This window comes from Alternaria incomplexa, assembly GCF_024043165.1.
Source record: "Alternaria incomplexa strain BMP 0042 chromosome Unknown scaffold_7, whole genome shotgun sequence".
In the NCBI taxonomy this organism is placed as follows: Eukaryota; Fungi; Ascomycota; class Dothideomycetes; order Pleosporales; family Pleosporaceae; genus Alternaria; species Alternaria incomplexa.
The window spans coordinates 638,923-666,404 of NW_026249856.1; the positions used below are offsets into that span (position 1 = coordinate 638,923).

Genomic DNA, 27,482 nt, shown 5'->3' on the forward strand with positions numbered 1-27,482 from the left:
AATCAATTCCACAAAACCATTACCAAAATCCTTCTGCAACATCAAAAACATGGCAGGCTTCCCATCTCTTCAGCCCGCGTTCACCGTCCGCGTCGACATCGATGCGCCGATGCAAGTCGGAGGCCAGCATGGCGCGCAGTTGGTTATCGTCCCGATGGTATCGGGTACAGTGAAGAGTGAACCGGGCTTCGAGCCAAAGCTGGATGGAGAGCTGCACGGTACCGGCTACGACTACATTCACAACGACGCCGATGGCGGAAACATGCGCTTGGACGTCAGGAGTCAGGTCAAGTGAGTGCAAAGACACTCATAAAGCTTCGAGGGAACATCTAATGCTCATGGTATACAGGAATCATGACGGAACGATTCTAGCAATGTACTATAAGGGCACCGTGAAGCTCACGCCTGGTGTCGGCAAGGTGCTCTCTGGTGCCTCGGATGCTAAGACCACGGACTACGGCGACTCGTTTGTCAACTTCACTTTCGAGACTGGCAACGAGAAGTACAAAGACCTGCAGAATGGGACGTATGTCGCTGCCGGCCATTTCGTCACAGGCGAGGGAAAGCCTGGTGTTGTGGTGGAGTACAAGGTTAGCAAGGTCGTGTATAAGGCGTAAGTCAGCACACGTGTTGGGGGTGAGTGAGGCTGTATCGGTTTATTACTTGAAGATGCTGATGCCTGATTTAGGGCGAAGACGGGTACATCGCGACCTGTATATAATTCCAACTTATGATCAATGACAGTATCAATCCTGACCACGCTTATCTCTTGTCTCTCACCATGTGTCGAATCTGCTACCACTTCGTTGCACGCGCTGGGATCCTGAACATGTGGTTGTTCTCTTCGTAGCTTCGTCAGGCCAATACCGCCGGGTACTTGAGTGTACTAATCTAACGCGCCTGCGATTACACACCAATCGAATATCGGTACCGCTCCTCTACCGCCATATCCGCACGCGCTATGCAATACAGCTCATCAGCAAAGATGATACCGAAGAAAAAGTACATACTCGGTGACTTCACCAAGTACGCGACAGGCAGACTTGCGACCCACTCCACCGCCATATCTGACATGGCACTCTACCAATTCTCCGAGAAGCTGTATCTGGACGATAAGCACAACACACATCGACGCCACATGCTCCTAGTTGGTCACTATTCACGCAAAGCCGGCGGCCCGCCAGTATGGGCATGCGCTACGGGCGAAAAGATCTGTTACTATTCTGGGCCAGGAAAGCAAGTCACTCCATTGGTGCAGGACATACATTCGTCAAAGGTCTATTATGATCCGCCCTTCAGCTATATCGGTGGCTCGCACGATTACAGCAGTCAGAGGCCTGGGATGAATCCGGAACGCAAGCTTGAGCGTGCGGTCGTAGACTCCGCTATCAACTTTATCTTCTTGCTGAGTGGACGACTAGAGCAGGTCTTCGATCTTGTGAACCCGCACATACTTGGCCACTTCAAACTCGCTTGTACAAACTTGGTGCGACATGACGAGCCTCATACGGGAAATGCTTCATACGAGCAGACCTCGGAGAGTACAGTCTCTGCTTCACCGGCCAATGGAAGGCTACATTCTCATGAACCCATTGCGTTCGCGGAGCCAACCCTTCAGCTTGCACACCGCAGCAAGAGTACCGCCTCGCCCATTCTGGGCAAGCGTCAGTTCGTAGACCTCAGCGACGATCGGACTGGTGATCTACCATGTGGTGAGTATAGCATATGCGCTTATCTCAAACTTCGACTGACCTCACAAAACAGCCTCAAATAAACGAACACACTTGTTCGTAAGTCATGGTCTTCTCCTAAAGGTTATCCGAAGATGGTAGTCACTGACGCACCATCATAGCAACAAATCAGCGACTATGAAACCGAGATCCACGCCAAATACGAACGAGAGATACGAGAACTCACAGCTCAGCTTGAGCAGCAGCAAGCGAAGACGGGCGATGCAAAAGAGAGGCTCATGCGGGAAAAGACGAAGCGACGCCTGGCACAGGTGGAACGCGAGACATGGAGGGAAAAGTACATCGAGCAACAGCGCCTAGCTCAGTCGGCCGCGAAGAGTGTCAAAGAAGAGGAGGAGAGTGAAGATTGGAAGGCCATGCTGTTCGATCAAGAGAAGAAAACTGAGCACTACAAGCTCAAGTACATTGCTCTGAAGGAAGAGAAAAAGGTTTGGCAGGCGCAAACTGCACAGGAGGGGAGGAATAATACCGAACCAGAGCACCTGCACACCAGTCAAGAAACAGACCTCGTACAAGAGCGCGAAGCAGCAGCAGAGCAGCAAGGCGAACGCGTCCAGCGAAACCGCAACACAAAACGGAATATGTTCGGAGACAAACAGAAAACCAAGCCTACGAGCTACCGCCCACTGCAAAAATCTCTGAGTAGGTTCTGGGAGGCATATAAGATACCTGGAGTGCCCAATCCCCCTCGGAGAATTGAGATATTGCAGGATTTGGACAATATGTACCGTAAACTTTACAAACTTGAGTACGAGAAGGCTATTGACGTCACAAGAGATAAAGTAAGAGTGCGACTGTACACCAAGGCAGTTAGGCACATGGAGCAGATATTGATAAAGGAATCATATGGTATCCAGATCAAAGGAAGAGCAGCGGTAGTTGGTTAAATGTTGAAGCTGCGACTTCCGTAGAGTTTTGTTCGATGTATAGTATTGCAATGCAGCACTTCGACAACGACTATCCGCCCTTGGACGACGAAGTTAGTTTCTAATATATGATACTCGCCTACATACTAGCTTCGCCCCATGATATCCCCGTATTATACATTTACTTGCCTGCTACACATGTCTTACACGAGATTGTTCATCGTTTCCCTTTAAGACGGGTTCTCCAACCCAGTCATTCACTTAAGCTCCCCTTCGATCCAAAGTTTGGGTAGGCGCCACTCGAAAGTCGACATACACGGGCGCATCAAAGCATATCCAGTGTTATGGGATCTGTGCCATTGCTACCAGGCGTGCGTAGATGACGTGAAGCTTATGGGTCTCGAATTAGCTGAGATGTTGTGGATTGGCAAAAAGATGACAACGGAATAAGTATTGGTGTGAGGAAGACGGTATCCGACTGAGTGAGTCTGGTTGCACTTTTTGCAAACTAAAATGTGTTTTTGCAATGTGCAGTACAGGATAAGAGCACGTTTGCCAACGACATTGTGATTTTGGAAAGCCAATGCCATCCCCAATAGATGATATACGCTTTCAGCTCAGGATCGCTTTAGCATGACTACATGTCATACATCCGCTTTCCTGCTACACACATCGTCCATAGATCACGCATTCATTGCGGAGTCATTTGTCGCTACCGGGCTTAAGCATAGAGACGACTAGTTCACGCAAAGAGCCCTTGTAAGCTACCGTTATCGACTTACCAACCCACCAATGTACATACCCAAAGTTTCGCACGAGAAGTCTCCAAGGGTCGAGCGCGAAGCCCAGGCGACTTCGTCCACGGATCCATCCCCCTCCTCAACGACCGGTTCCCCAACCCAGCCAATCACCCAAGCCCCCTTTAGATCGCAAGCTCGGGTACCCACCCGCTCCTCACTCTGTCTCTTTCCTTTTGCGCGGCACAACTTAGCGCACCTTCGAACGTACACCATCTCCACTCTTCAGCGCCTGCAGTGTGGCAGCACCCGTCTCCGCGATACGGTGATCACTTGTTGAACCATCGGCACTATTCGTAGCGACAACCGACCTTGACTCAGCAACACGAGTCAGCCCTTTGCACGATAAGGACGCGTGAGTCGAGAAAGCATTTGCTTATGGACAGCCCGACGGGGTCGCGATAGGTCTTGGCTTGTGCTGCGTATCTGCCGTATGGATGCCTTATGCGATCAGTCGTAGTTGGTCATCTACCGAGTAGTGCATGTCGAACAAGGATCCCCACGTTACGGCACCCAGTTCAGTACCAAACACGCTCAACCCGTTTTATGTACGCTCGCGCTCCCGGCCGCCGCGAACGTGGGGATGAAGGAAGGGGCGACAGCAAGGCGGCCGTTGTCTTAGTCGTACGTGTTAGTGCGGGATGACATCTCCTGTGAGCTATTTTCCGAATAGTGCCAACGGCGCTAGCTTTAAGGGGGCTGACTGTTGCAAGTGTGTGGACAGAAGAGGAAAAAGCAAGTACTCGGGGCCCATCAAAACTTTACTGTTTGCGATGGCGGTTGCAGTAGTTGCGGGCCTGATGCGTCCCTAGGTCTGAGGCTGTGGATGCTGATCATCACGATTCGATCTTCGGCATGTTGGTGGTGTCGTGGGGATCTGAATGGCAGGTGCTGTCCAGGTGGTTGTCAGGTCTCGGCTACTCTCCGCGAATGAGATCGTGTTAGTGTCTTGGCAGGAGGGCGCTCTTGCTGTGGACGCCTTCGATACATGCTTGCGTTTTGGAAGGACGGTATGATGCTGATGCATAAGTGTACGCATGGAGGGATTAATGGGTTTGATTGGTATCAATGTATTACACAATTAGTCTTGGGACTATGCTACAGTCGACGAGTAAGTCGATGCGAGGATGCCATTGGAGGCAGGTATCTGAGGACTATGCGGCTATGCAACCAGTCGTAGGCGTTGAGACGGCCTATGCGTCATGCAGTGTCGTTATACATAGATGCGAAACTGATGAACAAAAGAAAGAGGAGTGGACAAAAATGTGTTGAGTCGCGACTGTGATGACGAAGTGGCCGTTGTGGTCGTGCCGAAGCGAGACGAGATAGAGAAGGACGCAGATAACCGAGTGTGACAGAGGCGCGTCGCGCAAAATTCCGTCTGATGAGATGGTGGCGCCTTCGATCGGCACCACCACATGCAAAACAAGTAAGTGACCCAATCCGATCACATTATGCCCTTGAGGCCGCGGAAGCCACCAGTTTTGGAAGACGAAGGCTTCTTCTGTTCCTTCTCTTTGACCTTCTTTCCGATGTTCTGAGCGCCGCCTGTTTCATAGTCAGCCTCTGATGTTGCAGGACGTAATACCGATAACTTACCCCGACCGTATATCCGGACCTCCGATTTCGGGTCTACTTTGTCTTTTCTCTCCTTACTTGAGCTTCCATCGGTGTCGGCGGAGAAGCTACTCTGCCCGCTAGATTGAGGCTTTGGAGCCTGAAACTGATTGTGGAGAGACGCATCATATGCTGCGGAAAAGTTTGGTCCGTATCCGCCACCAAACCCAGGGTACGGCGATGGCGCTGTTTGAGATCGTTGCGGCTTCCCCTGCTGTAGTGATTCAAGCCGAGCAGGACGAGGTGGTGACGCGGCTGATCCTGGGCTGTGGACGGAGTCCGGCGATCGGTATTCGTAATGCTCTTGCTCCTCGCTTGAGGTGGCCTCTGTAGTAGATAGAGGTGTCAAATATCTCGAGCTGTAGTTGGTCGCCTGTCGGATGCTGGAGTTGCGACTGACCCGTGAAGTGCCGAAATCGATATGACCAGACTTGTCCCGGGGGTAGAGCTGTCCCATCTCAGCCTCTCGCTCCCCTTCGAGCTCATGGTACTTCATCTGCAGCTCGGTATATTGCTCAAGGAGGCGGTAATGAGTCTTCTTGAGTTGCTGCATTTTGGCATTGCTCGCTGCAAGCGCAGAGTCGAGCATCTGCTGCACAGAAGACGGCAGTTGCCCTGGCTTGCCAGTGCTTCTGTCGGAAGATTGTAGTCGGGACTCAAGCTCCATAAGCCGGCGCTCGTAAGCCTTGATCGACCGCTCGCGTTCTTGCTCACGGCTGTTCAACCGCATGTTTGCGATTTCGAGATCGTTGCGCAAGTCGTTCCGCTCCTGGATGAGGGTGTGTAGCTCCTTCCTCTGGTCTTCGAATGCTATGATCTTATCTTGCGCACCCTCAAGCTCCCGCTTGATGTCCGCGTAGTCTTCAAGCTCGTATTCCAACGCTTTGGTCCGTTGTTGGGCTTTTAGTCGCTCTGCCTCAGCTCTCTCCACAATCTTCTTGAGCTGCTCATAGTCTGATTGTGTCCTCTGAAGCTCATATCGCAGACCGCCCTCGTCACTGTGCCAGGTCTTTTCACTCTCTTTGTACGACCGCACCTTGTTGTTCAACTCGCTTTCCCATTTCTTGGACTGGCTTCGGCTCGTGAGCGTTTCCTTCTTGAGTTGGGCGTACAGCTCGTTTGCCTTGGCGAGTTTGGCCTTTAGTGTCTTGTTGGTGTTGATCAGATTTTGAGTCTCCGCCTCTACAGTCGCTTCTTTGATGTGCTTCCGCTGTAGCTGTCCGATGTGAGCAAGATGCTGCAATTTGAGATACCGCTCAAAGTTGAGGTCATTCCGAAGTAGCATGATCTCTCTTTGCAAAGACGCCATGGTGTGGTTTTGAAAGTCATGGTGGGTAGATTGATTGCCGGATATTGATTGGGCAAAACTGTCCAGGCTGGGTTGATGTGCCACGAACCGCTGTGCGGAATGACCAGACATATCCGGCTTCTTTGTATCTTTAGTGGGCGGCAGTGTTGGAGAATCCATCATGTCGCGACCTTTCAGCAACGGTGAGGCCATGGACTTGATAGATACCGCAGACTTGATAGACTTGCTCTTTGGTGGGAGTTCCAGATCGGGAACATCTGGAGCATCGCTTGACGAAACGTTCATAGTCGACTGGGTATTCCTCCAGCTTGCATCTGATTCGTGTACTGTTGTGCCGTCCTGATCGTCCAGAGTGAATTGCGAGGGTATCTCTGGGACAGGGGGTAAGGCTGCGTTGGGTGGTGGGCCGGGGTCCTCCAAAGTCGACGACACGGCAACGCAAAGGTCCATGCATTCAATGACGACGTCTGCGGGGTCGCTTTTCACCCACCTGTTTTCGCTCAGCTCGTCTTCGACTGTGGTCGTGAACATGTTCGGGTGTAGTAGATGAACGCGACGGTAGGGTTCCGTCCGGCTGTGGATGAGATCTTGGTCCAGGTCGAAGTCGCGCGCGCCTGGAAAGTTAAGCGACTTGAGGTACTTCCTTGGCTTGCGCACAAAGCTCATGAAGTTGAGGGGAAAGAGACCGTATAGGAAGGTGAAATAGTGCATAAGAGTTGGCGGCGGGCAATCAGGGTAGTCCATGGATGGCTGCACCTGCTCCCAGGCCTGTTCGGAGTCGGCATCGGTTTCGTCATCCCCCTCTTCACTATCGTCGTCTTGCATGTCCATATCACCGCCTTTCTCGTCGTTGTTGCCCAACTTGTCCCAACACAGTATCCGACAGTAGACCAGGAACATTTTCTCGAGGTGGTGATCAGAGGTCAGCGCTCCGCAAATGTGAGGCAGGAACATGATTAGGACGACGAGGGCGAGCTCGATGACAGTGGACGAGTTGTCTATGAGCAGGCATTTCTCAAGGTTCTGGATGAGCGGGGTCTCGAGGACGAGGTGGAGGTGCGGCGGCTGGAGGCGGACAAAGGCACTGAGCAGGTTCAGGGCCTGTATGCGATGCTGCTTCTGTAGGAGGAGGTTGTCGAGTGTAAGGAGGAGGACCTGGATGTATTAGTGAAGGCCATGATACTGAGGGAAGGTACTCACCTTGGGCATCTTGCGCCCAAAATCGACCAGGACGGCCTCGAGCTCATGGGCCACAAACTCGTTTTCTGGCCTCACGGCATCTTCAGGCGAAGCAGGCACGTTGGTCCGCGCCAAGTATGCGTCGAGAATCTTCTTGGTGAAGAGGGCGGACAAGCGCGCATGCTCGCCATCTTTGTCGACCTCATTGTCGTACACCAGTATGCTCTGGATAAAGGCCCTCGCATCTTCAATCTCGCTCTTCTTGTAGCCTATGCCGTCGATGACAGGCCTCAGGGCCGAGTTCCACCAGGCGGTCAAGCGCGCCTCGCCCGTTATCGCGGGCCGAAGCAGTCGCAGAGCTGATAAGAAGGCGCCGCGCTTTTCGGGACTACTGGCGACGTGGCGGAGGTATAGCGCGTGGAGATCATCGTGAAAGCGCTGGGAGTCGTGGTCGTCAATGTCGTCATAGCGCTCGAGGAAGGCTTCTATGGTCGCATAGAGCTCGTCGGGGAGAGGGTAGGGGACGGTAGTGGCCGAGAAGGTTGTGTTCAAAGCCTTCAGCGATTCGCGCATGGAACTGGACATGTCAGCGATTTCGTCTGAAGTATTACTAAGGCTACTAAGACAGCAGGTATCGCAGCTTACCCAGACATGGTGTCTTGTATCTCCACTTGCCGTGGTACAGATGCGCTACGGCAGGCGAAGTGCACGTATATGAGTGTTTACGGGTACGGAGGCAACGTCTCGGATAGATGCACGAGGGTCCAGCAAGCAGTAGGCATGTCACTGGGCATGCAGGTCCGGTCTGGGGAGCCAAAGCTTTTTGACAGCGCGAGTGCGTGGGGTGAGGATGAGGGACCAGCGAGCCGCAGCAGAGGGTTCAATGGCTCCGCCTGCTCGCAATTGCTCGGAGGTGCTTTTGCGGGAGCATGCCTCAGTGATGCGCGGCGCTATCGACCAACCCCAGAGATGCGCCAAAACAAATCTCACGTCTCACTGCCGGCGTCCCAAGAGCGCGCAGGGCCTGTTGGGGTTGATGATGCTAACCCGAGGTGCAGCGCCCAGTCGCGGCTAGAGCCCTGGAGGCATGCGAGAGGTGCCCGTGCGTCGCGACCCTGCAAGCCACCACAAACGGCCCTCGAAGCCACCATGCTTGCTTGTGCCCACCACCCCTGAAGCCATCCCATTTGCCTTCGGCCCACTCTCACCATTTCCGTGTGTAACTATCAATCGTCAATCAACGCCCAGTCACACAATTACCAGACACGATTACTATCCTAGTCGCTCTTGGGAGGCATCGCGTGATGTATACTCAAACACGATCAAACATCGCCAACGTATTTCTGCCATCCTATCACGGCCTCCTGCCCATATCCGTCACTTCGGAACACCCTGGGCGGCCCTGTTTTCTCGCGGATGACTCTACCCAGTTCTGCGCAGCCCAAGTGGACTCGAGCAGCCTTTCCATCACGGCAGCCGCTCGCCGCACCTCCAATCAGGCGTGTCAGAGAGAAACCCTTCCAACTCGAGTCTGTACTCATCACATAAAATCACCCAATGATTACATGTGTCAGTCATAGCTTATCGTCCGCTCCGGTCATACCTCTATATCAGAAATATTCCGGCACGGCGCATCAGGGCTCGGATCAAGAGCTATGCCACATGTGGCAGCCCTGCATGCACTCTACCTCCGTCTTTCACATGTCCAACTGCAGCATACTTCACTCATTCCAACCCAATCGCTAACCGATTAGTTTCTTCGCTGTTTGGGAGTAGTTGAGGTCGATCGCTCTCCACTGGAAGCACAACAGAATAGACTTTGGACGAGTCGTGCCGTGGAGCTACGCGGGATGCGCCGAAGCTTCTGACCTCTATCCAGGCTATCGCCAATTACCGATACCGACAACACGGTAGCCTCGTACCCATACCACGATGTGCAGCCTTGCCCCGTAACTCCCTCTTATCGCAAGGATCCCGCCGTGCTTCTGCCAATGGACTCATGGTAGCTCATCCGCCCCATCCCGCCGTCTCATTACATTTTCCATTGCACCTTCTCTATCAAGATCAGCGAATCCAGCGCCCTCGGCTCTGCTTCCGATCGGCTTCATAGTAATACCGCGCAATCAGGGTTCGCAAACGTGATCGCCCCCGTGGCCGCAGGCCGCCAGAGGGGCTACGCAGACCCAACAGCTTGGCCAAACCCTTGCGCTGGTCGATCATAACATGAGCTTGTGCACCGAGACGACATACCTGCAAACCTAGTCGAAAATCGCATTATGCACATTGATCACTCTAATTCTTCCGAACTGTTGACCTAGACGACATGGGATCTCGACTCAAGACTACAGTACTGCGCCTCACATAGTCTCATTCATAGTGCTTCAATATAGCACCATGTATTCAGACATGCATCAATCACACATCTGCAACACCGTTTTGTACGGCGTCGCTTAACCGGCTAAGAGTGAACGCAGGCACATGCAGCATGGAGAAACGCTAGATGAGCTCATTTGTTTCAATGTGAGGCACAGTAAGCACGCTGCAGGTACGATTCGGAAACTTTCCATCGAACACTTATGCATTGACTATCTGAAAGTGTTCCCTACCATCTACTTGCCTGCTACGCCGGCATAGAGCCTACCCTTCTACTTAAGAAATACCTATGAAGGCACCGCAACGACCTGGAACTGGTAGTTGCAAGTCGGTTTCGAGCTCGTCACCTCAATACTTCCATATCCGCCTCCCACCATGGTGCTTCCATCCCAAACCTCCAACTGCACCTTACCCGGGACCAACTTCTCTAGGCCTGTGAACTTGAACTTGTTGAACCCTGGCTTGAGTGGCTGCGTTTGGTCCAGCTTCTTTCCGCCAACGTTGACAACAGCGATGAGATTGGTCTTGCCTCTGGCGACGAGTAAGACGCCAGACACGGCGTCTTCAGCTGCCTTTGTGATATCTCCAGACTTCTTTAGGCCGTCGGCATCGCATTTGCCCGCGACGGTGAGAGTATGATGCCAGAAAGTGCCTTGGACAGGTTTGCCATTTGTGGGATACATGTTAGCTGTTGTGCGATCGCCGTTCTTCCACGCAGCGATGAACGGTTTCAAAATCTGCCAGTAACCGGTATGGTCGTACCCTTCTACAATGGCTGGTGTAGGGCCTTGTAGCGGAGTCGGGTGAAGGTGTCCCATGTAATGGCCCTCGCCTGCGTCGTTCCAGCTCTGGAGCTGCACCATGTCGGGCTGGACACTGAGGATCTGACCGAACCTGTTCTCGAGGTTGTCCTCGCCGCGACGGTACCAGTTGTTATCCCCATCGAGGTGCTTGAACTGTACGGGTGAGATACCCATCATGAACAGCTTCTTGGCATTGTTGGCGGCGGTATTGAATATACGATCTGTCGCGTCAGATACAGCGACTCTGCCTTCATTTGTTGAAGGCCACGAGTTCCAGTTGAACACGCCGCCGAGTTCGCTACGATCAGAGAAGAAGTTCGTGGTAGGGTTGTAGATCTCAGAGAAGCCAGGGACGATGAGGACGTTGCCCACCTGTCGTTTGAACTCCTTCCAATCGTCGTTGGAAATGGTCTCGCCACCAAACGTCGATAGGACAGGCTTGTTCTTGCCATCGGAAGGGTCCTTCATTGTCAGGTAGGAAGGACGGTTCTTGTGATCGTTGAAGTACTGAGCGTAATCCGTAGGTTTCTTCAAGAATCCAGGATGGTGATCCATGGAGAAGAAGAGGCTGAAATTGCCGATGTAATCCGTGTGGTCGAACATGTATTTCACGGTCTGTTCGGAATAACCTGCGAACCGATCTGTTCATCGTTAGCACGGTCTTGGACTGGAATTTCATAGACGAAGGCCACTCACCAAAGTTGAGCGCGAAGCCGTGCAGGCCAAGTTCCCTCGCTTCCTCAATGTCCTGGACAACCTCATCGAGATTGAGTTGACCGACCATGTAATGAGCCACGCTTTACGGAACTGTCAGTATGCATTGACAACTTACAGGCGGAACAACTTACATTGGTCTATCAATAAGCATGGCACGCGGTGCGACGCGTCCAGCGACGGCGCTGGCCAAAAGGCCAACAGCGAAAGTAGGAACAAAGCGCATACTGAAGAAACACCCGAGTCGTTCACGAATGTTAAGCCAGCGATGTGGTTGATGGCCAACAATGCAGCCGCTCCCGTCGTCTTTATAATTCTCGAGTGCCAAATGATGTTAGGCCTTTCGACCGGCGACCTGCGTAAGGCGACCGACTACACAGCCCGTGGCTGCTGGCAGCCTCGCCGTTCAGACTTGCAAACGGCACGAGATGAAAACTAGGCCTCCTGGCAGGGATGGTTACACTGATGGTAGTAGTTTTAGCCCCGCCGTCTTTTCCACTTTACCCGTATCCACACACACGTACTTTTCGCGCAAGATGTCTTTTCTACTCTTGAAGCTATCTATCGCGGCTCCATGGTTGAGCAGAAAATTCCCTTCCGTCTCGAAGTTCAGATGGCAATGGGCGCAAGTACGCCGATATTCCCGTGGTAATTATAACGCGAATGCGAAACAATGACAAGGACCGTGCCGCGCATGTCCGCAACGCCACAGGACGATTAAGGCCACCAGCTGTGGACCTGCAAGGCAGTATCGGTTTTTAGGAGTTGCCGTGTTTAGATGATCGAGACTGTTAGCCTCTGTTCTAGAATAACGCGTCCACTGCACCTCTACTCGGTGTTTTGCGCGACGGGCCGTGATTGTGGATGAAGTGTGGATGGAGAGGGCTTTTCAAACCAATCGGCTGCTAGTGCTGGGCATTATTGCTCCTCGGAATCCCGATTTTTGCTGCACTACGGTCCGCTTTCACGATGGAGGCCGGTAGGTTGATCAGGAATCAGATCATATTGCCGTGATTTTGCACGCTGGTGGGTTGAAGTGATGCATGGAATGTGGGCATCACTTAAGCGATTGTCCGAGTACGGGTGTATGATGCGACTTCACCTCGGCGAGCACCAGTACCTACTGTAGGCACTATCGGTTATCAGGTACCTCTTTTGGATGTTTTTATCCACCTATTGAGCTGCTGCGGTAGTCGCGACCTAGCCGCTGTATTACTACAAACTACGTCTTAGGGCCGGACAGGTCGGCGAGTATGAGCCTCGGTCACTGAGAAGTGGAAAGAGTGAGCTGTCGTGACGCAAGTTCTTCTGTTGACGGTGCATCTCGCTCGTGTTGTGACGCACAACTCCAGAACGACGGGTACTGGAACTATGACATGAGGAGACGTTAAATTGGAGAAGTCAGATATCGCTTGGCTAAACCGGGAATAGACATATATCGCGTTCTTTCACCTGGTGCCCTTCGTCCAACATCAACCTTTCCGTTCCGTCCTTCCCATAAGTCCTATCCTGTCTCCTCTTCCCAGTCTACTGCTTATCGCCCCTCTCACCCAGTCCCTCTTTCCCTCCTTGCACCTTTGTCTCGCCCCCGATTCCCGTCGTTCGAGTCGGCTGCGCCTGGTGGTCTGGCTGCTTCGCCGGATGGTCGTCGCCGGTCTTGTGCTCGTCAGGCGACGCACTCGATTGCTGGTCGGTGTTTTGCGTGTCCGAACGCATCTTGGCGTTTGGTGCGGCCGAGGAGTTTTCAGAAGGGTCTGGGAGGTTGGAGGCAGGATTGGGCGTGTCCATCAGCTTTGCATAGCTGGGTGTAGTGGTGAAGGCGCGGAGTTGAGATACGACAGGGCGCTGGAGCGCGCGGAGGCGGAGGCTGATAGACGACATGTTTGGTAGATGGTCGTATGCTGCGTGATATACTGGTTCAGCGCGTTCAATTGTGTATTAGATGGATTTGTAAAGCTGAGTGGTCTCCAGAAAGTCGTGTTGGAAATGCCGTAAAGCATGACGAGTGTTGTGGATTCAATCGTTGCACGAAGATGTGATGTCATCGTGACCGCTTCGGCAGTGGCGAAGATCCATAATTCCCGTAAGAAGTCGTAGTTTTATGATTTCGAGTTCTGTGATATAGCTCTGTGCATCAAACATATGCAGGACCGTGATTGATGAACTGACGCGAACAAGACGCGTCCCAACGCCAGCCAGCCCTCAAGGTGTGCTAGCTACACGTGCTACGTGCATTAGCGCCGCCTGACTGTGCCGCATCGGGTTGCGCGCGCCAACACTCTCAGCACTTGGGATGGAGCAGAGCCTCCCAACATTCAACGAAATGTTCAAGAAAGCGTTTTGGAAACGAAAAGAACGACCAACCACTGCATCGCTTTCATCTGTCGCAAACAAAATGCCAGACTTTGTGCTTTTCGGAGACTCGCTCACCCAATGGAGCTTTAGCGAGGAAACGCAAGGCTTCGGGTTGTTTCTTAGGCAACAGTATCAGCACAAGGTACGGATCGTCAACGAAGGTAATGCGAATGAGTTTCTCCCACCATCTTTCACCCCGCATTTCGCGTAGACGCTTTCTCGTTTATCCTTTTCAAACTGAGTGATCAGGCGAGCTGCAAACATGGCTAAGATTGTCTTGTTTGGCGCATCCATGACCGAGTGGAGTTTCAAAGAGAAGACGCAGGGGATTGGATGGTTTCTTGAGAATAAGTACCTAGGGAAGGCAAGGGTCGTGAATGAAGGTATTGCAGCATGATGTGGCAACGCGTGTAGTGGGAACAACAACATCGAAACCGCAGATCCGATGCTGACAGGCACGACAGGCAAGGCAGGGTACACATCCCAATTAATATTGACGGTCGGCGCACTCACCAACTACGCAGTTACACGTCAACCCGTCTTAAAGAAGACTTTTCCCGCATAATCAGCAGCGCAACAGCCCCAGAGGCAGCACCAACCCTCCTCTTCACCATCTTCCTCGGTGCAAACGACGCCTGCTTCATCGGAGAGAAGGAGTATGTTCCCTGGCCCACCTTTTCAGCAAACATACGGGAGTTCCTCGACACCATCCTCACGGAGCAGGCTATGGAGAACACAAAGATAGTTCTGATCACGCCCCCACCCATCAATGGGTCTGTGGTAGATACTGGCGAAAGCAGGTCTGCAAGAGAAATACAGGAGATCAATGAGTCACGAAAGGAAGGACCAAGGTACAAGACTTACATGAGTAAGAAGAGGTATGCAGATGGGCTTATGCAGATCGCGAAAGAGTACGAAGAGACGGGCAGAGTCGTTGGTCTCAACTACTGGCAGCACGTGGTGGACGCAGTCATTGCAGAAGAAGGATGGGAGTACGATCAGGATGTGCCACCGGGATGCGGCCTATTGGGCGCAAAGACGTTCCCAGCGGGCTGGTTTACGGACGGGCTGCATCTCAATGTCAAGGGATACGGAGTGCTGAACAAGGAACTGTACGAACTGGTGACGGCAAAGTGGCCGGAGTTAGCAGCCGAGAAGTTGTAAAGTCTTCCCTTGGTTGTGCATTTGTTTTGCTGGGTATCTGATCTGCCGCTCAAACCACGCTCAACCTCTGTTCAAAGTGTTACCCGAGCCTTTGGGGTTCGCCTCTACATACTCATCCCACGCTCGCTGCTTCATCGTCTCTTCGTCCGCGGCGACAAGATCGTCCTCGTTCGGTTCAGCCTGGATCTCAGACTGCGGGCCTCCACCCTCAATCATGCCACCCCGGCGCTTCTCTTCCTCTAGATATTCGTCAATCGTCATAGTTGGCAGGCTGTGATCCGGACGGAAAACGTTCTTCTTTAGGGTCTGACGGCTATCCAATAGCGTAAAAGGCCGCATGGGTTTGCCGTCGCCGCTCAAGATGGGGCCGGAATATCTCAGGCCGCCATACTGACCATCGAGGCGTTCGGAGTATCCGTCTTTATCTCTGCCGTCCTGTCGGCCGTCTGGCGCTTGCTGTTCCTGTCCTTGTGGGGGCGCGGGTGGGGCTAGCGAGATGATGTGCAGTTCTTGAGCCATTGACTCCAACGAAGCGAAAGTTTGATGCACCATGAACGCCAAGTTGGTCAAATGCAACTCTCGTACCACTTGCTCATCCTGCTCGGCAAGTTTGGGATTCTGTCGCAGATACTGTTGTTGCAGGCCTTAGCTCTAGGTTCGACCCTCAAAAGCAAAGTTAGTGTGGACACGTACCTCTAGTTTCCGCTTCAATTCCTTCTCCTCCCTGAATCGCGAAATCTTTGCGTCCCGTCTCGCCGCGGCATCCCGCGTGTTGGCGGTAGAGAAGTTGTTCTTATCTTCCGCGTAGACTTCGAAGAGTTTCGCATCTGCCTTGCCAAGCACATCATAGGAATCTAAGAGCTTGAGAAATCGCTCATAGTGTCCCCGTGCCCGCAGTAGGTTCTGCTTCCGTAAGGCTACGTCGGTGTTGAAGATCTTCTGTACGAGTTCTGCCAAGTGGTAGTTTATCGCCATGTATCTAGAAGGGTAAGCGAGGACCCATGTGCACGGTATCTTGCGGTTGTATCATAACACGTACTGTAGATCAGACGACGATATGTCTTCCAGTGTCTCATTCGGACTGAAAAGTGACACCTGCTCGGATATTTTCAGGCATTCTTCGTACGTGGCGATCGTCGCGCTAAGGTTTTCCTGGTAGGTCGGACTGTTTGCTTCGTACGACGAAGAGAGCTCTTCGCGCGCCCTCTCCGCCTTTGAGAATAGACCTCGTAGACTCTGCGGCTCGTTCGTCATGGTAGTGGCGTTTGAGCGGAAAATTGTCGTGATGTTGAGGAAATGGCAGTGGGGACACACGTGAGAGCGTGAGCAGATGCTGATGAGTCAGCATTGCCCCTTCCCAGTTCGCGTACCCCGCTATCGCCGCCAATACACCGCGTCTGTGAAAGCGGTAACACCACAGTGACAAACGCCTGGTATGCTGCGAAATATCTCCGGCATATTCAAACGGCTGCGGCTGTTTGATTGGGTCAGCACGAGCGGCTTCGGCTGAGCATGCGGTGTCGGGTACCTACACTGTTTGTTTGCTCTCTTGCCCGAAGCAAGACGCGCGACAGTTGCGCAAATACCAGCAACGCGCTCTTGCCCTCGATTTTCAATCACACTCACCATAGGCTTTACCTCTCCAGACCTGTGATAAGCTTCGACTGCACCCACAGCATTGCGCCACGACAAACATGAGTTGGATAATATACAAGAAGGACGAACACTACCACTCCTACGACGAGTCATCCTCATCTTCCGATTCTGACATTGCAGAGACCGCTACCAAAGATGAGAGCCAGCGGGGCTCAGATGAAGACCCAGATGGCGATGCTGACACCGCACGTACGCATGGGCCGAAGACCACATCGGAGAGGCGCAGAGCGCAGAACGACGTCCTGAAGGCCTTTGCTGCTAACATCAGCTCTCACTTGACACAAAAGGAAGTTGATGATGCTGCTGCAAAGACCGCCAACGAAGAGCAGCTTTCGATCCGCGACATACTCGCCAAACAAGAGGGCACAGTCCGCATCACGAACCCTCGCGACTATCAGACTGAATTGTTTCAGAGGGCCAAGAGTGAGAACGTAATAGCGGTCTTGGACACTGGCTCCGGCAAGACTCACATCGCAACTCTACTTCTACAGCATGTTCTCAATGACGAGCTCGAACACCGGGCCGCAGGCGGCATCCACAAGATCGCCTTCTTTCTAGTCGACTCGGTCAACCTGGTCTTCCAACAAGCAAATGTTTTGCGTTGCGGCCTCGATCAGACAGTGGAGGGTATATGCGGCGCCATGGGCGCATCGCTTTGGTCTAAAGCGACTTGGCAGAGCCATTACGAGAAGAACATGGTAATTGTATGTACAGCTGAGGTTCTTGTCCAGTGCATGATGCACTCCTTCATTACCATGGCTCAGATCAATCTCCTCATCTTCGACGAGGCTCATCATGCCAAGAACAACCATCCTTACGCTCGCTTGATGAAGGACTACTACGTACACGGACTGGACCCCTCCCATCGACCTCGGATCTTTGGCATGACAGCTTCTCCGATTGACACAAAGGGACTGTCGGTCGATCATATCAAAGAAGTCGCCAATGGTCTCGAGAAGCTACTTCATGCCAAGATCGTCACTACTTCGGAGGGTGCTCTCGCTTCGAACAGTATCAGCAGGCCTACCGAGGAGATAGCAGTGTATGCACAGCTACAAGACCAATTTGAGACGCCTCTGCACCAAGAGATAAAGGCAAAGTATGGGGATATACCGGCGTTCAAGAAACTGTTCTTGGCCTCCAAGCGCTACGGTTCCGAGCTCGGACGTTGGGCGTCTGACATGTATTGGTCTTTTGCTTTCGCTGACGAGCAGAGCCGCAAGCTCGAAGATCGAGAGCAAATGAAGCATAACAAGGCTAAGCAAGATGACGCCACGCAGGAGTGGGACGCCCAGGCCAAGCGCTTAAAGGAAGCGGCCACATTCGTACAACAGTTCGATTTCGGTTTGTGTACCTTGAGCGACAAAGATTTGAGTTCCAAAGTTCTGAAACTTCACCACTGGCTCCAGCTATACTACGAACGCGGCGATGAAGCACGTTGTATCGTCTTCGTTGAGCAGCGGCAAACAGCTCGGCTGCTTCAACTCATCTTTTCCCAGATCGGTGGACCGAACCTCCGATGCAACGTGCTCGTCGGTGTCAACAATCGTGCCGGAGAGCATAACATCTCTTTAAGAAACCAGATCCTTACGGTCGCCAAGTTTCGTCGCGGCGAACTCAATTGTCTATTTGCTACATCCGTGGCGGAAGAAGGCCTTGATATCCCTCAATGCAACCTTGTTGTACGGTTCGACCTCTATCGCACCATGATAGCGTACGTACAGTCTCGGGGCCGAGCACGGCATAGGAACTCGAAGTATCTCCATATGATTGAGCAGGGCAACGATGACCATCGCAGCCGGGTTTTCGACGTCAAGTTCGAAGAAGGCATCATGAGGAAGTTCTGCAAAGCTCTTCCCCAGGACCGTCAGATCGGCGGAGGCGAGGTTGACATGTTGTCGTTTGAAGACAAGATGTATCCAAGCTTCGTTACAAAGTCGGGGGCAAAGCTCACATATCGCTCGAGCTTATCAATCCTCAATCACTTCGTAGCGACGCTACCCGGCCCCGACAGACAGACCATGCTCCAGCCAACCTATGTTATCAATCCCGAGGTCAACTATGATGCTCAGGATTCTCAGCGGCGAGGGTTCGTTTGCGAGGTAATGTTACCGGAACACGCACCGGTGGTCTCGGTCACTGGCGACGTTCAAAGCAAGAAAACTATCGCAAAATGCTCTGCCGCTTACAAGGCATGCCTCATGCTTCACAATAAAGGCTATATGGATGACAACCTCCTCCCAACAACATGCAAAAGCTTGCCAGCCGGGAGAAATGCACTGCTAGCTCTTAGCGAAAAGAAGAAGGGTATGTACTCTATGTTGATCAAGCCAGATTTCTGGAAGGTGGACCGCGGAGTCATTCCTACGCGTCTATATCTGACCGTCATCGACCTCAACGCTGGCTTAGACCGACCTCATCAGCCTATGGGTCTCCTCACTCGCATTCCATTCCCGCAGATGCCGCATTTCCCCATATACCTCACGGATGGAAGGCCCTCCAATGTCGTATCCAAATCCGTCTCGAATCCGCTACCTGTATCGCCCGAGATGATAGAAGCCCTCACGATCTTTACTCTACGCATATACGAGGACATCTACAACAAGGTGTATGAGGAAGATGTCCAGAAGATATCTTATTGGGTCGTTCCAGTAACTCCGAGCCAGGTGTCTTCTGTTTCATCTGTTACCTCTCTCGATCAAATCCTAGACCTGGAGCAAATTCGCAAAGTCTGCAAAGAGCCCACTTGGAAGTGGACACCTGAGACCAAGTCTGAGGATTTGCTAGATCGTTACTTCGTAGATCCAATGAATGGAGGTCGACGCTACTACTCTAACTGCCTCGCAACTCATCTCAAGCCACAAGATCCGCCTCCTAAAGGTCTACCTCGCAGTGGACAAAAGTTCATGGCCACTATTCTGGACTACAGCGACAGCCGGTGGGCAAAGAGTAGAGACATATCAAAGTGGCACGCCTCGCAGCCCGTTCTTGAGGTGCAAAAGATTCCTTTCCGCCGGAACCACCTTGCGTGCGTCGAGGATAAAGAGAAGGGTGAGTTCGATGACTTGAAGACTTACATCTGTCCAGAGCCTCTTCACGTCTCCAATGTAAGAATCCCGTCGGCCTGGGCGTATGAAAACATTGCTAACAGCACAGCTTGCGATACGGTTTGTGGTCATGTGCTACGTATTACCGGCTCTCATCCATCGCTTTGAGAGTTATCTCATTGCTCTGGACGCCTGCAAAGTTCTCGGTCTCAACGTCAGCCCTGCGCTTGCTTTGGAAGCTCTTACCAAAGACTCCGATAACTCCGAGGAGCACGGCGAAGAAAAGATCAACTTCAAGAGCGGAATGGGTCCGAACTATGAACGGTAGGTACTGATATCGTTCATGATCTCACCTGCTAACATGGTACAGTCTTGAGTTCCTAGGGGATTGCTTCCTGAAGATGGCTACCTCACTTTCTGTCTTTGTCCAGCAGCCCGATGAAAGCGAGTTCGAGTTCCACGTCCGCCGCATGGAAATGCTCTGCAACAAGAACCTGATGGAGACTGGAGTGGGAAAGAAGCTGGTGGTCTCCGCAGATGGAAATGAACGCGATATTCAGCTGTACCGCTTCATCCGCACAGAAGCCTTTTCAAGGTATGTACAGTATATTTACTTGTTGGTATACACAATCTAATCTGCGTAGGCGCACATGGTACCCCGAAGGAGTGAAGCTCATGAGGGGTAAGGGTTTGAAGAAGACTGAAGACGACTGGCTGAAGCTCACGCATAATCTTGGCGACAAGAGCATCGCAGACGTCTGTGAAGCCTTCATTGGTGCTGCTTTCCAGCAACACTACCAAGGCGGGCGATGGAACCCCGAAGACTGGGACGAAACTGTCAAAGCTGTCAAGCTTTTCGCCAACAGTCAAGACCATATGATGTCGAGGTGGTCAGACTACTACGACGCTTATCAAAAGCCCAAGTACCAAGTTGCCGACGCCACCGCAGCAATGGTCAATACCGCTTGCAAGATTGAGCTGGTACACCCATATCACTTCAAGTACCCACGTCTCCTTCGATCAGCCTTCGCCCACCCCTCATACCCGTACATGTATGAGAATATACCCAACTACCAGCGACTCGAGTTCTTGGGTAAGTCCTCATGCAGATCTTGTGCATGCAATTACGCTGACCTAATGCACAGGTGACTCTCTTCTCGATATGGCGTTCATCATGCACCTCTACTACAAGTACCCAGACAAGGACCCTCAGTGGCTCACGGAACACAAAACACCCATGGTGTCCAACAAATTTCTAGGCGCCGTGTGCGTAAAGCTCGGCTGGCATGTCCACATCAAGCAGAACACTGCTATTCTGAGCTCCCAAATCCGCGACTACGTCCTGGAAGCCGAAGAAGCAGAGAGAGAAGCGGATGGCGCCGTTGACTATTGGGTCACCATCAGTGAACCACCAAAGTGCTTGGCCGACGTGATCGAAGCATACACAGCCGCTATCTTCGTTGATGCAGAGTTTGACTTCAGCGTCGTACAGGACTTCTTCGACCGGCATCTCAAGCCCTTCTTTGAGAACATGACTCTCGATTCGTACGAGAACTTTGCCTCCAATCACCCTACCACACGTCTCAGTCGCCTCCTCGGTATCACCTTCGGCTGCAGCGAGTGGCGGATGGGTGCCATGGAGACAGAGACGCTCATCCCCGGCAAAGGCAAGGCTGTCGTGGCTATGGTCATGATTCATGGAAAGGTGTGGTTCCATTCCCTGGGCCAGAGCGGCAGGTATGCGCGTGTGAGGGCCAGTCATGGAGCGTTGGAGAAACTAGATGGGCTTCCGCCTTATGAGTTCAGGAAGAAGTATAAGTGTGATTGCGTGCACGAGGGAGAGGGCGAGGGCGAACAGGATGAGGTGGTGCTCAAAGCGAAGGAGGAGCTGATGAAGGAGGCTATGGGCCTGAGCATCTAAACCTGGTTGTGGGATGTCTTTTCCCTTGATATGAGGCTATGAGGGATACGCAGCATACGGGGTCAGCATCACGATGCGATGCAGGCTATGCAGTATAGTGGATGGCCACGGCCTCCAGACTACGGAAAAGTACCATTGATTAATAAACACATGAAACCAACAGTCCTGACCATGATCATTGCTGTTACGAGGGCTGATCGAGCGACCAAGCTTGGTCTATACGTGGGCTTACCAAACTTTCAAGTGACCCATACATAGTTTGGGATTTACTAGCCGTGAATAATGCAGCAAGACAAAGTCAGCCTATATACTCAAACAAAGCATATCAAAGTGAAGGTGTGGAGAAATACTCTTATGTGCAAGGAAGTAATATTGCGTGTAGACGCCGGAAACAGTTGCGTCTCAAAAACGATAAGGGTATACACATCCCAACTATGTACAAGAATAGCAACGCCATTAGTTCCTCTTCCGATTTGACTTCATTAGTTCATGCGCATGTCCAATTCATCCCTCCTCGTCCTCCAGAATGTCGCAATTATTATGCATAGTAGACTGAACCAAAAGCTTGGTCGCTCTGTAAAACGCGGACAATAGAACTACAAAGTGAGCATATATACGAACACGCCCATCATAGCTAGTCCGAAGTTGAAGGACATGTGCGAAGCTGCTCCTTCAGTCTCCGAAGGCTGCGCCGCGTCGCCCGTCTGACTGGGGTTGTCACCGTTGCTCGAGTCGGTGCCACTAGGGCTAGTGTTTTCGCCGCCGGGAGTGTTAGACCCATCGTTAGACACAACATTGAGCGACAAGTCGTTGATTTGCTGGCCGTTGCTACCAGTGACCTTCTGTTTGACGTTGGTGTCACCGATATCCACCAGCGCGCCATTTGTTGGGTTCTCGATACCGTTGTCGATGAGATCCTGGCATCCAGGGCAGACAGCTGGAATCGTGAAGTTTTTGCTAAATTGCTCCGCGGTTATGAGGCTGCCGTCGCATTCGGGGGCTTTGAGCTCGGTGGACTGAGGGTTGGTCGCCTCAAGGGCGCTAAGATCGAGCTTGTTGAATTGGCTCTGGAGGTTGTCGTAGTCCTTCATGAGTGCGACAGAGCCGTCTTGGTCAATCTCGACTAAGCCGTAGTTTGCTTCCTCATGGGAGTACTCATAGACGAGACCACCAGAGAGCGCCCTCATCTGGTCGCCGTAAAGGGCCTGAACTTCGTCGAAGTCACGAGGCATGATACGGTTGCAGCCGTACTCGCTGAAAAAGACAGGGACAGCAGAGTCGGCGAACATGGTGGCCAGACCATCGTATGTGGAAGTCTGATAGTTGTCGCCATTGCACCAGCTGTAGGAGTTGAGTCCAAAGAAGTCGGAAGAAGATTCATCTTCGTCATGGATACACTGCATGTAAGCCCAGGTGTCGTGCAAGATCTCGCGGACATCTGCAGCGGAATAGCCAACCGGGATGGTGCGATCGGCATGGTTCTTGATGTAGTTCTTCATGTCACGCTGGACAGCCTGTGGTTTTGTTAGCTCGTATCATTGTGAGAAATTGCCTAGGGTGATTGAACGTACCCGGATGTACTGGGGGTTGTACTCAGCAGTGCTCAGATCATTCATGACCTCGTTCGCAGAGAAGAAAGCCATGGTGTTGGGGAAACCCTTGAAGTTCTCGATGATGCCGAACGCGCGAGTGAGGTAGTCGCTGTTGTAGGATGTCCATGGTTCCGCGCGGTTGATGCTTTCTCCGGGTAAGGGCGAGTTGACATCAAGGATCATGTAGATGCCGGCCGCGTTGAAGATGGAGGCACACTTGGAGTGGTCAAGCGTAGGGTCGAGATTGTAGACACGAATCGTGTTTACACCCAGCTTTTGCATGAGGGTTGCGTCTCGCAGACATTTGTCGCCATCTGTGAGAGGATCTTCGCTGTTTGTGGGATTGTATGCTCCCTGACCTCCGGGTTGGTAATCGACACCAATGATCATTACCCGCTTGTCGGTGGCGGTGTTGATGAAGTCCTGGCCACGGATCTCGACTGGCTGGACGGCATAGGCGATGGATGAGAAGAGAGCGGGGAGCAGCGCGGCTACGCGACTGAACTAAGAGAAACGTTAGCGTGGCTCACGATGCAAGGAACATGGGTTGGATGCTGTAGGCATGGAACGTACAGAAGGCATGGTAGCGAAGGACAATTTTACAACGACGACCGTAGAGCGAAAGACGTAGAAATCCTTGGGCGATTGCAGCGACTACTGTCTCGCCTTATAATCCTCCAGATTGCCGCTTGGGTTGGTATCGCAATGTTATGCACCAAGACTAGTTGCAGTGGATCTTGGCCGCGGAGGAGCAGCTAAGACGGAATTGCTTGCCGGCTACTGTGCTGTGATTCGAGCGAGAAAAACGAACGGCGTGCATATGTCGCCCGCTGGGAATGATAAAAACCAAAAGTGACAAAATTGGCTGGGGAAAGAGGATAAGAGAGACAGTGGCACAGCGAACACAGATATGTGTCTGTTCCTCGCCAGCCGCAAGCAGGTAGTGGCTCCCCAAGACAGCGCTGTGGGAAGCTGTGCTTACTGCCTCATCCCATCTCGGCAAGGATGACTTCGACGATAGCAGGAGCGGGATGACCTCTGGACCCACGCCGCTGCCATTGCCAATGCGACCCGCCCGGAAAGCTCTGAAAGTGTCGACTCTAGCGTACTCCGGGTGGGCCGTGAACTCGTCCTGGCTTTACCGACACGCTTGTTCTTTGCCGTTCCAAGCTTATTCCCAAAGTATCAGGAATATGTCCAATCTGTGAGCCGTGTCGGACGCTGGAGGTGTAGGATCGTGACGCCATTGTCAAAACAAGTGGCAAGGATTGCTGCACCCCAGCCACTTCCTGCAATTGCGCACCAATCATCGCGGTCAAAGCTCCGACATGCACCTTGGCAATGTTTACTGCACATGCGGGAGATATGGCGCGCCTGAGACTTGAGGACATGTCTCTGCTGTCAGATCGCTGCTGGGCTGGATTGTTTGTGGTTGAGGTCAATGTATCATCGCGTCCGTCTTCACTGATAGCGCCAGCTCGACCGCGGAAACAGGCGGACAAAATCGTATTCTATACATGTCGTCGGCTAAGGTAGTTTCTGCACTTGGGCTCAACGTCTACTCCAGGTGGATACAAGTGGGCCCTCTTAGCCGTGAAGTTTAGGCCTTGAGGTCCACACGCATGAGCTTATCCTACTCAGGCGGTTTTGAACGCCGAAGCTATGCATTTTGAGAACGCCATACGAACAAGGCCACAATTTGTAGATCGGTCCGACGCTTACCCACCAGGCGAGGGTCGACGTTATCGGCAACGATCTTGCGTCGGCGGTTGAGGCGCCAGCCTGACGTTTGGCTACCTGGTGTGTGCAAAGCTGCAAACTGAAAACAGTGTAACAAGCTTTATGGCACTCTGCCTCATCCTGTCATGTCGACGTTTTGTGCCTTCCTCTTCATACCGCTCTCGCTCGCCTCGATCTGACCCCGAAACTTGGCTTGCAGCGCTTCGAGCAGGACCTCTTTGACCACCGCGAGACTGCCGACAGCGGCATGCGTGGCGCCCTCGATCAAAGCATCTGGATCTGAGCCGACGTCCCCCTTCATCCATATCTCTGTGATCTCGTCTCTTGAAGCCAGGTATCCGACTACACAGGCGGCAACAACGTCCTTGTGCTCTGCTGGACAGGGATCGAGTATCCTAGCCAGCTCCTGCTCTTGTTTTGACTCGGGATTTCGCGTGATTGCGGCGACACCTCCACACACCACATCGACGCAGTCTATGCCGGCGTCCGTTATGGCAGCGCTGGCGACCGTGATGCAGCCTGCTAGCACGTTCAAGAGACCCCATCCACTCCCGGCCGCGCTGCCCCCGCTAGCAGAGTCTCCCCACCAGCCATCTTCATCTCCTTCCAGTATGGTGACTACTACTTCGACCCCACTCTTGGGCCATCTCTCTCCGATGATGACACCTCGTAGCGCGGTCTCTAGATGAACCCCCAGATCGCGCTCTGCCGAATCGCGTATGTAGCCTCGCCGTTGTCGTGTTGCGAACGGCGCAAACTTAACTGTGGTGGTAAGGAGGAGCGAAGGACTGAAGGGCGCGCTACGGGGAAGAGGCTTGGGGCCTTGTATAGAAGCCGTGATCTTGAGAGATGAAGTCGGCGGAATGAGGGTCGACTTGATCGCGGGGGAGGAGCAGGGTATTTCGAGGTACGCGGAGCCCGACGCTGAGGGTATGATGGATGTTTGGAGGACTGTGGACGTGTTAGAAGCAGAACATGTGTAGGGTACGCATTGCAGACAACATGCAGCTCGCTGACAGCTACTGGAAGCCACATCGATTCAGGTGAGCTCCACACCCGCGCGTAGGAAGACACATGGGGTCATTCGGGCACTTACAGATCCTGCGAAGCTCATTCGCGCCTCTTGACCTTGTCGGCCTCAACTTTTCCAGGTACTGCGGATCTCTGATTGTACGCGCAAACACTGGCGCACTGGTACCGCCACTGGGCGCATTATTTCTTCTCCTGTCCGTGTTCATCGTGTCTGTGATTGTGTTGTGCTGCAGCGTTTGCTGTACTTGCAGATGATTTCATGGTGTTCAGAAAAGTGGATGACTAAGCGCAGATCTGCCAAGATTTCGGGACCCTCAAGTTCAATTTTCTTGCGCGTCTGGTTCAACTTTCTTTCCTTACCTCACATCCGCGCTCACGGTACGTTCACGCACACCCCTCTATCCTCCCCCATTTCATGATTGATACCTTGAAATAGTTCTTGCGATCTTAGATGAGCTTTGAACATGCACCACCCTCTGATTCCAACTTTGGAGCTTCCGCTTTCGCATCAGACTTTGCGACCCTAGCTAACTCAGCTCAGATATAGGCCAGCGTTGTAACAGAGCGCGCGACGACGCGACTCGCAAGCATGCAGTCATAGCTTCACGGCTGTGACACGAGTCTATGTTCTTGGGCATACAATTGATGCGCCAGCACGTCTACTGCTAACCTACAGCACTTCCCAGTACATACTGATTAGTGGTAAGTCTTCATCATCCCTTCTCACTTCGCTTTATATGATGATCGTATTATTTCAGTTCTGCTACTGAATCTCTTTGAAGAAAATTTATACCGCTTACCTTTGTCTGATATCACTTTACACTTCCAGCTCATTACTTCACAAATTGAAGGATCTCGCTGACATTGTAACCAGACACGCATTCCAGATCTTATCACCACAAGCCTACTGTCCATGGTAAGCACCCCGATCCCTCTTCCGTTCCGTTCAAGGAGGAAAACTAGTCTATCCATTCAACGACATCTGTCGCCGGGTCACCCTCCCGCACCCTACCAGTCTCGGCTGGGATGACGGGTTGTGGAGTTGCACTGTTGGTTCGTCCAACGCCGCGTTATTGTGGTCTTTGAGCCAAAAGTCGCGGCAATCCGTCTTGGGCTGCCGCGACCCGAGGCCAGGCGATGGGGGATGATTTAACACGGCTTTCTGAGCACACAACACACGTCGATACTATTACGAGATCGCTGTTTGAGCATCGCTAACGACGTTCAGATTGTTGAAAGCAACCATAGAATGATACAGTGGAACCCGGAATCGTGGGCTGTAGTAGATACTCGTACTTCGAATGCATTCATTCAACTCATAATTGTTCCTGTCCCTGTTCCTTGATGTTTGCTCGTGATTCTTTGTACAAGTGACAAGTTGGTTGTCGCAATGTGCTGCTTCCCTTTCACCACTGCATGACCCCTGTGAGACATACGACGCAATGTCGAGAATACGAGGGTCTAAACTCACCCTCGCTCGTGTACCGTTACTATTCGCTGCTTGGACGTGGACAGCCACTCCTGCACATCATTGCTCTACAAGTCTGAAACGGCCATGCTAGGTGG

At 52.4% G+C, this 27,482-nt stretch overlaps 9 protein-coding genes across 9 annotated transcripts; 3 read left to right on the plus strand and 6 right to left on the minus strand.

Annotated features, from left to right (window-relative positions):
• Nucleotides 1–49: 49 nt before the first annotated feature.
• On the plus strand, nt 50–2,638 carry J4E90_005400 (uncharacterized protein; the record flags this gene model as incomplete). Its single annotated transcript, XM_051434953.1, has 4 exons — nt 50–291; nt 350–613; nt 973–1,716; nt 1,864–2,638. 4 exons carry the CDS (start codon nt 50–52, stop codon nt 2,636–2,638), a joined length of 2,025 nt encoding a protein of 674 aa, XP_051290977.1.
• Nucleotides 2,639–4,861: 2,223 nt separating this feature from the next.
• Nucleotides 4,862–8,172, minus strand: J4E90_005401 (uncharacterized protein; the record flags this gene model as incomplete). The annotated part of the gene is made up of 4 exons (XM_051434954.1): nt 4,862–4,962; nt 5,014–7,495; nt 7,541–8,096; nt 8,165–8,172. The coding sequence occupies 4 exons, from the start codon at nt 8,170–8,172 to the stop codon at nt 4,862–4,864; spliced, it is 3,147 nt and encodes a 1,048-aa protein (XP_051290978.1).
• A 2,007-nt stretch (nt 8,173–10,179) lies between these two features.
• On the minus strand, nt 10,180–11,479 carry J4E90_005402 (uncharacterized protein; the record flags this gene model as incomplete). The annotated part of the gene is made up of 2 exons (XM_051434955.1): nt 10,180–11,336; nt 11,392–11,479. The coding sequence occupies 2 exons, from the start codon at nt 11,477–11,479 to the stop codon at nt 10,180–10,182; spliced, it is 1,245 nt and encodes a 414-aa protein (XP_051290979.1).
• A 1,457-nt stretch (nt 11,480–12,936) lies between these two features.
• Nucleotides 12,937–13,290, minus strand: J4E90_005403 (uncharacterized protein; the record flags this gene model as incomplete). The annotated part of the gene is made up of 1 exon (XM_051434956.1): nt 12,937–13,290. The coding sequence occupies one exon, from the start codon at nt 13,288–13,290 to the stop codon at nt 12,937–12,939; it is 354 nt and encodes a 117-aa protein (XP_051290980.1).
• A 919-nt stretch (nt 13,291–14,209) lies between these two features.
• On the plus strand, nt 14,210–14,928 carry J4E90_005404 (uncharacterized protein; the record flags this gene model as incomplete). The annotated part of the gene is made up of 2 exons (XM_051434957.1): nt 14,210–14,238; nt 14,289–14,928. The coding sequence occupies 2 exons, from the start codon at nt 14,210–14,212 to the stop codon at nt 14,926–14,928; spliced, it is 669 nt and encodes a 222-aa protein (XP_051290981.1).
• A 60-nt stretch (nt 14,929–14,988) lies between these two features.
• On the minus strand, nt 14,989–16,182 carry J4E90_005405 (uncharacterized protein; the record flags this gene model as incomplete). Its single annotated transcript, XM_051434958.1, has 3 exons — nt 14,989–15,558; nt 15,622–15,907; nt 15,968–16,182. 3 exons carry the CDS (start codon nt 16,180–16,182, stop codon nt 14,989–14,991), a joined length of 1,071 nt encoding a protein of 356 aa, XP_051290982.1.
• Nucleotides 16,183–16,622: 440 nt separating this feature from the next.
• DCL1 (Dicer-like protein 1) lies at nt 16,623–21,552 on the plus strand (the record flags this gene model as incomplete). Its single annotated transcript, XM_051434959.1, has 5 exons — nt 16,623–19,691; nt 19,741–19,955; nt 20,002–20,226; nt 20,276–20,724; nt 20,777–21,552. 5 exons carry the CDS (start codon nt 16,623–16,625, stop codon nt 21,550–21,552), a joined length of 4,734 nt encoding a protein of 1,577 aa, XP_051290983.1.
• Nucleotides 21,553–22,148: 596 nt separating this feature from the next.
• On the minus strand, nt 22,149–23,726 carry J4E90_005407 (uncharacterized protein; the record flags this gene model as incomplete). Its single annotated transcript, XM_051434960.1, has 3 exons — nt 22,149–23,066; nt 23,124–23,648; nt 23,718–23,726. 3 exons carry the CDS (start codon nt 23,724–23,726, stop codon nt 22,149–22,151), a joined length of 1,452 nt encoding a protein of 483 aa, XP_051290984.1.
• A 1,273-nt stretch (nt 23,727–24,999) lies between these two features.
• J4E90_005408 (uncharacterized protein) lies at nt 25,000–26,122 on the minus strand (the record flags this gene model as incomplete). Its single annotated transcript, XM_051434961.1, has 2 exons — nt 25,000–25,835; nt 25,981–26,122. 2 exons carry the CDS (start codon nt 26,120–26,122, stop codon nt 25,000–25,002), a joined length of 978 nt encoding a protein of 325 aa, XP_051290985.1.
• Between the last annotated feature and the right edge of the window lie 1,360 nt (nt 26,123–27,482).